We start from the raw sequence: 12,599 nt of genomic DNA, 5'->3' as shown, positions 1-12,599 counted from the left end.
GTGTGGGGAGAAGGGCGCAACAATGAATGAATGGAATCCCAAAATTTCTGTAGATGTTCATTGAAATGAAAAATAAACAACCTAAATTTAAAAAAAAAAAAAAAGTTGCTTTTTTAGCTTTGCAGCCTTCTCAGATATTCACTATAGACAATTCCCAGCACACATATAAACAGTTTCATCATTTTTTGTATAACCACAAGTCTTATTTATGGCTTAGGAGAAGATCATGCCTATTTAATTAATTATCATGTTTACACTTTTAAGAAATACTCTACAGTGACCTTCTCACAGTGTTGCATTCCTAGTAGAGAACACAGGGAAGCCTGAATTTAATGCATCGTTTAGATAAGACTGATAGACTGCGCTTGTTACTTTTCTTTGTATTATAGTAAGTAAATAAGATGTCCAAATCTTAAATGTTAAAAGTTAAGTAAATTCAAAATACCAATGGAGGCACATTTGGTGTATGAGAATACTCATGCTATCATTTATAGTAATTATATGTATATTATAAATCCATTTCCTTTAAGTTAATCTTCCTTGGGAATAAATTAATATTGAAGGATAAATTGTAAAATAATTTGTGCTGAGGTTGTAGTGTTAACTACACACACAGTAAAATTAAGTGTTCTCACAGACAACAGTACTGGATAACATTGTATGACAGTGCTCATATTTCATCGTTTTTGTAGCATATCTCTGATATGACTCTCCATATGATTCATTCACTAAGTCTGTGTCCGTGTTAAGGAGTTAGAATCTTAGTGTGACCTGTTGCACCACCAGGTACCCCTTCTGCAAATAAAACAGAGACACTGATAAAAAATTCTTGGTTTCAAACCCTTTGCCATCAAGTTGATTCTGTCTTACAGAGACAACGGCGAATGACAGGAAAAATGAAAAATTTCCTTCCCTTCTACTTATCTGTTGGTTGGTTTTCATTTTTATATGCTTTGGTAGCTGTTACTGTCATAAATTTATGTGGTATGTAACCATTTCAGGATGAATGACTTTATTAGGAACACTTGTTTTGCACTGGAAAAAAATATCCCAAAGAGGAAAAATTGATTCCATCCCATTTGATGATCTTTTCCAATACAGTATACTGATGACGTGTACTGTTTTCTATGTGCAGATCCTTTGCAAGCAAAGAAAGTCAGAAAGGTGCCTCCCGGTTTGCCTTCTTCTGTAAGTACTTTCCTTCCCCCCCCCCCCTCTTTTTTTTCACTTGTTGGTAAAACTAACTGGTTTCTGGTCTTTGGGATTTTATTCAGTTGGTGTGATCGACACACTTTACATAGTAACTATTCACTGCTTAACAGGGTCATTGATTGAGATGAATCCACATTTAATGATAAAGGGGGGGGGGCTTCCAGATTTCTCTGCAATGATTTGTAGCTTACTCATACACTCTTACACTATGTCCCTGTCATTTGAATACCCTCTTGGGAAGAGGACTAGGCCGGTAGCTGTCAAAGAAGATCTCCTGTACAGGTCTTTTGATGTTTAATTAGTCATTATGTTGCTGAACAGGAGGACAGACAGAGATTAATAGCTGAGAATCTTAGAAATTTACATTTGTAATAATCCCAGTGGAGCTAAAGACATTAAGATTCGGAGGACATGTTCGGCTCAGCTTGCCTCAGTAGGACTGAGGTTATTAATATGCATAAATCACCAAGTCAGATGTTCATTGTGAAGCCCTTGTGGATTTTAAAGCCTTCATTAAGCCTTTCCTAACTTCAGCGTAGCATCAGGAAAGCTTTCAAGCAACTAGTTTGTTGATCCCTCTTTCCTCAAAAATGTATCCTTTGAGAATAAAAGGCTTTGATGAAAGAGGTCGGAAAGGTTGGGTAGAACAGTTATTAATGGCCATGGTAATCTAATGCTGTAGGGGTGTTTGTGCTATTGAATATACTTTATTCCTTAAAGAAGTAAAAGTATTTGTAAATGAACCCGCATCATAAATCCACTGAAGGTTTAAAAATCCCTAGTGTAAGGAGGGGGAGATTTTGTCTTCCCCCCCCCTTTCTCTTTGCTTAGAACAAATGGGGAGTGAGGCTGTGGGATTGAGGCCCCCACGCCTCATAGGGTCCATCCCTTTGTTGTGTAAATGGTGTTGAGCTTTTTTTTTGGCAGTACTTAACACATGGGCGCAGGTGCTGCTGGGTGAGTCACAGCCCATCGAAATGCAGACTGAATGGAATATCCGACTTGGCAAGTAGTAATCTAGAAGGAGCAGCATGGCTCTGAGCCTTTTATTTTTTATTAAGGCTGAAGTAGAGATACCATCTTTTTGGTTGTTTACTTTCCTTCTTCCCTGTGTTCTTCCCCCGCCTTCCCTTCCGTGTGATACATGAAAACTCGAATTTTAAATCCTCTTTGAAACTCAGTTCCAGATGGATCTGAGTTTTATGCAGCTTAGGGCAGCTGTGCTCTGAACCTGCGGCTTACCTGGAAGGTTGGATTGCAGCTGCAGGCATTCTTAAAAGCTTTTGCTTGCATAAGCACTTGGGCCCACTAGAGGCTGAATAGCTGCTTGATAAACAAAATGAACACAATGCCTCAAATCATTATTCCCGAAGACAGGAATTTTTTTCCCCACAGCAGCAGCTAAAAATAGTTGGGCAATTTACATTTTAACAGTTGTGTGCTGTGCAGGGGTAGGTGGTTCAACAGTATAACAGATGATTTCTGCTAGATTAACAGAAATCATATTAAAACTGACAGAGCTGCTAAAACATGTAACTGCAATTTTCTTATAATTTATTACTATAATTCTGTGAGAGTAATAAAAGTTACATTACGTATTAATATTTAGTAGAACCACACAGGTAAAAAAGAAATACATCAAATTAGTTAATGAAATATTCGTCTAATTTCTCCTTGCCTGGCATTTATTTTAAGAACCATGTTCAGTGTTTCAGAGTTCTTTTCACTTTGAAAATTAAGAAAGGAGCTGAATGATCCGAGCAGCTTGGGAAGAGAATAGGCAGCGTTCTTTCCTTCCTACTCAAAAACAGTGTTCACTCCTTGGAGGTAGCCCATTAACCCAGTGCCATGTAGTCATCTCAACACAGCAACCCTGCAGGACAGAGTGGTACTACCCCATGTAATTTCCAAGGCAGTGTCTATTTGGTTTTGGGTGGTGGGTTTGTTTCTGGTTGGTTGGTTGGGATTTTTTTTTTTTCCGTTTTCCCCAATTAGCACCAACCTTAGAGTTAGGAGCCACACACTTTAACCAGTGTGCCCCAGAACTTCATGCGTGGAGTTAGTGCTCTGTCATGTTTCCATGGTGTCATAGAGAAAGGGGAAGCGCTGAATCCTGGCGAAACTTGCATTTCTTTGAGAACCATTGAGAAATTCTGCTTGCCTCCATATGTATTATTGTATTTTATTAACTAACCTGGCTTTGGTTTCTTTCGGTATTTGAACAGGATAGAATTTTTGAGATATTACTATTAAGTTTATAGTTTAGTATATATTTCGTTCTGAATTTTTATAATTTTAAAACTAATACCAGTGGGGGGGGAATCTCAGTGTAGTAAATGTCAGCAAAGATAGGTAATTAATAAATGCATTTTAATTGAAAGCATAATTTAAGTTTAAATCTTAAGTTGAAATCTCAGATTCTTAAAATGTAGAAATAAAAACTTAAAACCAAATATTCTATAAAAAATAGCAAAATTAATAAATAAATGTGAGAGCATTTAGGGTTATACTGACTACCATCTCATGTCTTAAATGCTTAGCTTCTGTTTAAGTACTTTCATGGGGAAATATGCAATTTACACAATTTCACAATGTAAATTATTAAAACTTGGACACAAAAAATCAAAGTATTGCTTGTTGTGTTTCATCAACTCAGATCCACCTCATAGTGGACCCTTCAGTGGGTTTTCAGGGAAGTTTAATAGCACAGGAGGATATTACCAATCTTTCACCTACAGAGCAGCTGGTGGATTTGAAACACATGTCTTTGGGATAGCAGTGCAGTTCCTTACCACTAGGCTTCCAGAACTCGATTATAAATGAAAATAGATTACCCCTATATATCCTATTCCATGAAAATTTTAATATCAGTTTTCCTCTCATGGCTTAGTGGTAAAGAATTATACTCCCAATGCAGAGGTGCACAGTTCAAATCCACCAGCTACTTGGCCAGTCTCCTCCCCTGCAGTTTACTGCCTCTGAAAACTCACTGGAAAATCAGCTATGAGTCAGTTCCTACTCAGCAGTACATAATAATATACTAAACTATAATCTTGATAGTAATATCTCATATTTTATAATTTGCTGGCTGTTTAATCTATCATTATAAAAGAAACCACAGAAGAGCACAGTTAATTTTGTACTGCTAACTCTGCTGTAAAAAAAAATAATAATAGTAATAATTAAAATGCAAATCATTGACCGTGTACCTGATTTGATAAAGCATTTGTTACAGGCTCAAATTTTTTTTCCCTGAAGCCAGGATATAGAAACCAGTATCACAAGTGCAAATACGTCAGAGCCTTATGTCTGTGAGTAGAGGTATATTGAACATCTTTAGAGCTATATAGTCAAGAAGCCTAAGGGAATGCACAAATCTGGCTGACTTAGTTACTGCTTACTATGACCATGAACTAGTCTTTTAGGCTTTCAATTTCTTTGAAGGTCAAAAATGCTCTGTAATTTATTGTTTTAAAGCTCATATACTTAATACATAATCAGAAAGCATAGTGAGCATAAATGTCTTTCTCCTGCTGAAGATATGGTCCTGTTTTAAGCACCTGAGATTGTCCACTTACTTCTCTAGAAAATTGATATATGGGGCAAAATAGTATTTTACAGGAACAACAGTAGAATATTACACATTAAACATCAGACATAAAAACCCTGCTGGTACCTTCATGGAAGTCACCAGCTAGATTGAGAAACAGCCATGCAAGTTATTAATTACATAAAATATTTATTTAATTTGTGAAGCAAGTGAAGATGATGTGTTCCCAGTACTCTGGTAACACAGAACCAAAGCCGCCTTGGAAATTACCTAGCACTTCAGAAAAAATAGACAAAAGAGGCGGGCAACATGGAGGCTTGAAAAACTGTTGAAATCACAACCAGAAATACAGCATTACTTCCAGGTTCCTTTCTATACCAAATAAAACTTAAATTTTTTTAAATTTCTTTACTTTTTTTAATTCATTTTCTTGAAAATTTACAGAAACTTTGGATTTCCATTCATTCATTGTTGCACTTTTCTTCCCTCCAAACCCTCTCCCCCAGTACACTCTTCTCTTTGAAAAGTAAAAGAAAAATTCTTCCATTGTTTTACAATCCTTCCCCCTAGGTCCACTCTACTATGCAGTCTTTGTTCTGGACTCCTGTCATGACAATAATACCTAATCACATATTCCTTTTAAACCGTTTTCTCCCTCTTTTGTTTCAATGCAGTATACATTATTTATCCCATCTTTGTCAGTCTCCCCCCAACCCCAATGTCAGTCCTGTTTTACAACAGTGGCACTATGCAGTATTTGTCCTTTTGTGACTGAGATATTTCACTCAGCATAATGTCCTCCAGGGTCACCCATTTTGAATAATATTGCATGAGTTCCTTGTTTTTCAATGCAGCATTGTATACCATTGTGTGAATATACCAGAGCTTCTCTACCCATTCATTTGCTGATGGACACTTAGGATGTTTCCAACTCCTTGCTATTGTGAATAAAGCCTTGATAAACATGGGTATGTTTATATCTGCTTGGGTGGCAGTTATGATCTCTATGGGGTATATTTCAAGTAGTGGAATTGCTGGGTCAAATGGTATCTATTTGCAACTTTTTGAGAAAGCGCCACACTGCCTTGCACAGTGGTTGCACCATTTTATACTTCCAGCTACAGTGAATAAAGGCTCCAGTTTCTCCACAACCTCGCCAGCATTTGTTGCTTGCTGTTCTGTTAAATTTTGCTAGTCTTAGTGGCGTGAGATGATATCTCATAGTTGTTTTGATTTGCATCTCTCTTAAAGCTAGGGATTTTGAACATTTCTTCATGTGTTATTGGCCATCTAAATGTCTTCGGTGAAATGTCAGTTCATATCCTGTGCCCACTTCTCAATTGGATCGTTTACCTTTATCTTGTTGTGGTGCTCAAGTATTTTATAAATTCTAGATATAAATCCCTTATCTGACATGTCATTACCAAATACTTTTTCCCAGTCTGTGGCTTCCCTTTTTACCCTGTTGGAGAAGTTGTTGGATGTGCATAGGGATTTGATTCTTAGAAGATCCCATTCATCTATTTTATCTTCTCCTGGTTGTAGAACAATTTAATTCTTTTCTTAGAGCAGGCCCACTCTACCAACCAGGAGGGTAGTTGAAGAATATGTAAGACCAATCTAGATATAAACTGTCAGCTATCTAGGGGGGAAAAGTGTCCTGGTCAATACGTAATTGAAGTCTTTCTGAAATTATGGGTAGTACTTTGACTTTACATGGTATGCTGTCTCTTTTGGTTTTTGTTTTACCCTTTATAGGGTTACTTAACCTTACATCTTCTTTAACTACCAGTTCTAATCTTTGTTCTTTGCACATGCAACAGGTGTTTCTTAGTCTGTATCAGATTCTAAACAAGATAGAAAGTTTAAGGGGCTTTTGAACCCTTGGTTAGTTGGCTGTTTTGTGTTAGGGTTGTTTTGGGTTTTTTTTAAATGAAGCTTTCCTAATATGTTTGTTAGCATCCTTTACAGACTGAGACTTACTCTGTTAGAGTTGCAGGGCTTACATGTTCAAGGAATTGTATTAATCATTATTTTGCTATCTCAGTGTTTGCTATGATCTGTATTTGTTAGGTCTGCAAAGCTAATTTTGATTCATAGTGACCCCAGGTGAGAGTATACCACCAAGTAGGTTTTTCTAGGTTGTAATACATAATGTACTTCTAACTAAAAGGTCAGCAGTTCAAATCCACCATCTGCTCTGCAGAAGAAAGAAGAATAGTTTCCTGCTGTCAAAATAATACAGCCTCAAAAACCTACTAAAGGATCACCGTGAGTCTGGATTGACTCGACAACAGTGATCTTTATAGGAGAAGATTACCAGGTCTTTTTCCTTCAGAGCCACAGGGTTAGTCTTAACTGACAATGTCTTGATTAGCTGCACAGTATGTAACCTTTACACCCCTATGGCTCTTTCCAAAACTCTGTGACATAATTGATGTCTTCTTTATTCCATCCTCACCAGTTGCCTTAGAGACAGCTATGGTTCTGGAGGGTTTTTTTGGAGGGCCAGTTTATTTTGAAGTTTTGTTGAGTTGTTTGTGTTGAGTTGTTTGTGTTGAGCTCTAGTGACTTCATACATACCGAGTTGCACTGCCAACCCAAAGGTCTAAATCTGAGGGAGAAATGTGAGCAATCTCCTGTGTAATTTTATAGCCTCAAACTCAGTGGAAGGTCAGATAGGAGACAATTCCAATTCAAAGGCAAGAATTTAAATTGAGATTGTTGAGAAAAGCACTCACTTTCATAAGAGAAACCAAAAAAGAAGAGAAAACTCATTGACTTCTCCTTCCTAAAATTCCCTCTGGTTCCCTTAGCATTAATTTTTAAACTACCCAGAGTCTATGGTTTATTTTCAATTTTAATCCTTTTGTTGAAGGGTTTCTGAGAGAAATTTATTTTTCTCTTTCTATTCTTTATTTCTTAATTCGGTGTTAGCATTTCAAACATGAATCATTTTCTTGCTTATGCAGAAGATGCTGCAGTATTCTCAAGTAAGAAGCAAAATTCATTTGAAATTTTATTATGGGAAGTGTTTTTGAGAAAAACCTAGTCTATTAATGTGAACCCCTAGTCACATTCCTAAATGTCCTCTTAGACCCAAATACCCAGTGCTGGGTTTTGTCTGATGGCATTTGAAAATATTTTTTCAACATTAGATTTTACCTCTATACCAAAATGGCATTTGCTATTAATTTGTAATATAATTGATCAGCAACCTCATACAGTATGATGACAGAATTGTTTCTTAATCAGATATTCCCTTCTTTGTCCTCACTTCTAAGCATGTATGTTACAGCTTTTGTTAGAATTTTTCTTTCAACTCTATATTTTGTTCCCTCAGTACATCAAGAAAAAATATTTAACTTTCCATTTCCCTTTAAGGAGTTTCATTGTATCAAGAATGAATCAGATAAATAGTTTAGAAACTGATGGCTGTTCTTCAAACAAATTAAATGAGATTTAATATTGTCTGGATTATATCTTTTTTAAGAAAATTACTATAAACATGTTAGTTTTTAAAATTAGGGACATTTGCTTGAAGTGACATCCTGAGGTGTTACCAAATCACAAGACCACTAGAAACCATGTCTAATAATGCAGCATATTCATGTGGGTATTGAATAGAATATGAATACTAAATAGAAGTAAGACTGTTAACTCCTCAAGGAGACTAGCCCAGGTATTTTGTTATAATAAGGTATGACAGACTTCTGGACTTCGAGAAATGTCTAACTAGGAAAAAACTATGCTTTTTGAAAGATTACTAATCATCTGAACCAGTTAGAGAAAGGGTTAGACCTGTAGACAATTTTATTTTCCCAAGTTGATTAATGAAAACAGCAAGGCAAGAGAAATAGATTTTTTTTAAAAAAGAAGTGCCTCATGGGAGTCACTTGGATACTAAAGAATGTTGGTAGACAGTTAATCAGAGGCCTTTAAGACGGAATTTTAGTGATCTGTGAGAAACATTGTTTACACACAAATCTTGCCTCAGCTGAAGTTCATGAGTAAACACTCCACTTTGTAAGTATTTGCTTAGCTTTTTTGGCACACAAGCATAAAGGGCACACAACAACTGTACATGCTTCAAGAATTCTTTCTGGCTGGTAAATAAAATGCCATTATTTAAAGCCTACCAAAAGATACAGATTTCAAAAGGGACTTCTTCATTCTTCTGGCCTATAAGTCAGATTGGCAGAAAAATTTTATAAGGTTAATAGTTCTATAATCCATTTCAAAGGATTGGAATTATAAGAAGAAATGGCAACTGTTTATGTTGACAGTAGCAGCTGTTTGAAACAGTGTAAGAATTGTATCAAAGTAGAGAATAAATTTTTAAATCCATAGTTCTAAGATCTTCATTTTTTTGTGAGGAGCCAGTCATGTCTTTGGTATGATGACAAATCAAATAGGAAAAGGAAACCATGCATTTTGTTTTTAATGTAAAATAGAATGTATATGAATGATGGCGTGAAACACAATGTATATGAATGAAACATAATGTAAAGGAATTATTACATGAAAAACAATAAAAATAGAAAAGTTAACCAGTCAGTAGGTGCTATGGATTCAGCTATTGTTACTGATAGGGTTGTACATTTACAGGTATATTTGCTATTTTCTGATTTGAATATTCTCTGTTAAGAAAAAAGAAAGATACAGCTGAATTTCATTCAGAGGTAGCCAATATTTAAAGTTGACTTAACTCTTCAGTGACTAGTGATTCAGCTCTTCTACCCAGTGTATGCAATTGAGATGAATAGATTTCAGCATATTATAAATTCTGTCAATGTTTCTAGAGTTGGCATATATTCAGCATGAGTAAAAAATGTTTACCTGATATAATTGGAGAGTTTTTAAGTATAAGAAAAAAGGATTACTAAAGTTTCATATTCTATCTTAAGAGATATTTGGAACTCTGAACTTCTTTCCAAGTAATGTATTTAGAAACTAAGTAATTTGGTGACAGCAGGATTTTGCTTTGAGAACCCATTGATTGTATCTTTATTAATATCTAATTTCCTAGGCTGTATTATATGCTATGGAGTTCTGATGGATCATGGATATGACACTGAGCTGTCAACCCAAAGGGAGGCAGATTGAATCCACCAGCTGCTCCTTAGGAGATGGATGGGCATTCTCCTATGTGGTTTGCAGCATCAGAAAATACAGAAGAGGGTCTGCTATGAGCTGGTTCTGACTCAAAGGCAATGAATTCACTATTTGTTGGTTTTGTTATATGCTGTCAAGTCACTTGCGACTCATAGTGACCCTGTATATACAATAGCCCTAAAACCTTCTCTGTCCTGTGCCAGTCTTACTGTCTCTGACACACCTACCCCCATTACCCAGTCACTGAATCAGTCCATCTCATGGAGGGTCTTCCTCTCTTGTGCTGTCCTTCCACCCTCCCAAGCATCACGTCCCTCTCCAAGGACTGATCCTTCCTTGCAACATGTCCAAAGTTTGTTCAGACGAAGCTTCAGAATCCTTGACTCCAAGGAACAGCCTGGACTCAACCTATCCAGGACAAACCTGTTTGTTCTAACAGTCCATGGTGTATTCAATACTCCCTCCACCACCACAGCTCAAAGCCATCAATTTGCCTTTTATCATCCCTAGTCATTGTCTAGCTTTCTGATGCATATAGCGAGTAATTGCAAAGACTGTGGCCTGGATCCAGTGCACCTTAGTCTCCAGCCTGACACCGTTGTCCTTCAGTATTTTGGAGAGGTCTCTGACTTTCCCGATGCAACTCATTTTTAATTTCCTAGCTGCTGGTACCAAGAGTGTTGATTGTGGAGCCAAGCAAACTGAAGCTGTTAACAGTCTTGGAGCTCTGGTGGCCCAGTAGCAAGAAGCTGCGTTGCAATCCCAAAGGCATATGGTATGAATCCACCAGATGCTCCGCTGGAGAAAGAAGGATAATCTCCTGTGCCAGTTGGATCAGATTCAATGGTACACAACAAGAGAGAAAGAAAGGAGAAAAAAAAAAAATCTCCGTCTCTTCACTGTCTATCATGATGCTGCCAGTTGGTCCAGTGGTGAGAATCTTTTTCTTGGTGTTGAGTTTCAGTCCATATTGAAGACTGCAGTCGTTGATCTTCTGCAGCAAATGTTTCAGGTCATCCTCAGTTTTAGCAAGCAGGGTTGTGTCATCTGCATAACATAGGTTGTTGATGAGTCTTTCTCTAATCCTGATGCCACACTCCTCCTTATAGAGCCCAGCCACCCAGATGATCTATTCTACATATAAATTGAAAAGGTATGGAGATGGGAAACATCTCTGATGTACACTCTTCCCAGTTTTAAACAATGCAGTGTTTCCTTGCTCTGTTCTGACGACTGCCTCCTGGTCCAAGTATAGGTTTTGCATAAGCACAGTCAAGTATTTTGGGATTCCCATTCTCAAAGTAAGCCAGTTTGTTGTGATCCACACAGTCAGATAGATGCCTTTTCATAGTCAATGAAACAGACATTCCTCTGGTATTCTCTGCTTTCAGCCAAGATCCATCTAATATTCACTATAATATCCGTAGTACCATAGCCTCTTTTAAACCCAGCCTTAACTTCAGGCGTTCTCTGTTGATTAGTATTAAAAAATAATAGGTAACTAGATAATAGGGACCCTGTTCCATAGTAGAGAGCTAAGGTGCCCCAATATGTAGGGAGCTGCACTGGTGGCTCATTCAAATCCACCAACAGCTCTGCAGGAGAAAGATTGCAAATCTCCCAAGCGATATGACAGTTTGAAAACCCACTGAAGAGTCAGTTGTGAGTTGGTTCTGACTCAATAAAAATTAGTAGTAGGTGGCATGGTAGGTTAGGGGACAGCTAACTAAAAGTTCAGCAGTTTGAGTCAGTCACCTGCTCTGTTAGAGGTAAAACAGTCTGCTTCCACGAGGACTGTAGCTCCACAAACCCTGTGGGCCGTTCTGCTGTGTCCTGCAGTGTTACTGTAAGTCTGAATCGGGGGTTGGGGGGGAGGGTGTTGGAGTGAAATAATAAAACATCTCAAGTTCTGACATTTTCTGGGTAAGTTTTCAGCCTATCAAATGACATAATTTGAACACAGAAATTACCAAAATATTTTTTACATCATCAAAGATAATTGTAAGTTATAAAAACCAGTCATTTAAAATTGGGTTTAGAAGCTCTTTGCTACTCGAATGAACTTTAATTAGATCCTTTAGTGAGAGGGAAAAAGTATTCTACTAAAGTCATGTTGTATAATGTTTTACTAAACTTTTTTAAAATGCTGCATAGTATTCCATTGTGTGGGTGAGTGATAGTTTTTCTATTCATTTCTTTGTTGATGGGCACTTGGGTTACCTTCATCTCTATGCTGTTGTGATTAATGCCACAATAAATATGAGTGTGCATATATCTTGAGTTGTAACTGGTTTCTCTAGGATATATTCCCAGTAGTGGAATTGCTCAATCAAATGATAGTTCTTGAATTGTAACTGGTTTCTTTAGGATATATTCCCAATAGTGGAATTGCTGGATCAAATGATATTTCTATTTCCAACTTTTTGAAAGCACCAAACCACTTTCCATAATGGTTGTATGTACTATTTTACCACCAGCAGTGAATAAGAGTTTTAATCTGCCCACAACCTTGCCAGCATTTGTTGTTTGCTACCCTGTTGAATATTACTATTTTTGGGAAAATTGGACATTCTTCAGAAGCTAAAATTGTGTACTGAAAATAAAATTTTTTAAAAAATTGTGTACTGGCAACATAAAGAGTCTTCCCAGTATTCTGAAAAATTTACAACCAGGAGAAGATAAAATAGATGAATGGGACCTTCTAAGAATCAAATCCCTATGC

The 12,599-nt window shown here is 36.9% G+C and overlaps 1 protein-coding gene across 5 annotated transcripts in view; it reads left to right on the top strand.

Moving 5' to 3' along the window:
• Window positions 1-12,599, top strand: part of TCF12 (transcription factor 12) — a 452,598-nt gene that overhangs the window by 355,586 nt on the left and 84,413 nt on the right. For all 5 annotated transcript variants that reach the window (XM_006894508.1, XM_006894511.1, XM_006894510.1 and 2 more), the window contains exon 8: window positions 1,136-1,188. In XM_006894508.1, the coding sequence (XP_006894570.1) occupies window positions 1,136-1,188 (53 nt within the window). The remainder of the gene's footprint in view (window positions 1-1,135; window positions 1,189-12,599) is intronic.

The sequence above is a fragment of the Elephantulus edwardii genome, unplaced genomic scaffold, assembly GCF_000299155.1.
Source record: "Elephantulus edwardii isolate Elephantulus edwardi_28Jun2011 unplaced genomic scaffold, EleEdw1.0 scaffold00145, whole genome shotgun sequence".
NCBI lineage: Eukaryota > Metazoa > Chordata > Mammalia > Macroscelidea > Macroscelididae > Elephantulus > Elephantulus edwardii.
The sequence above is the reverse complement of the archived record's forward strand: the minus strand, read 5'-3'. Positions and strand labels throughout refer to the sequence as shown.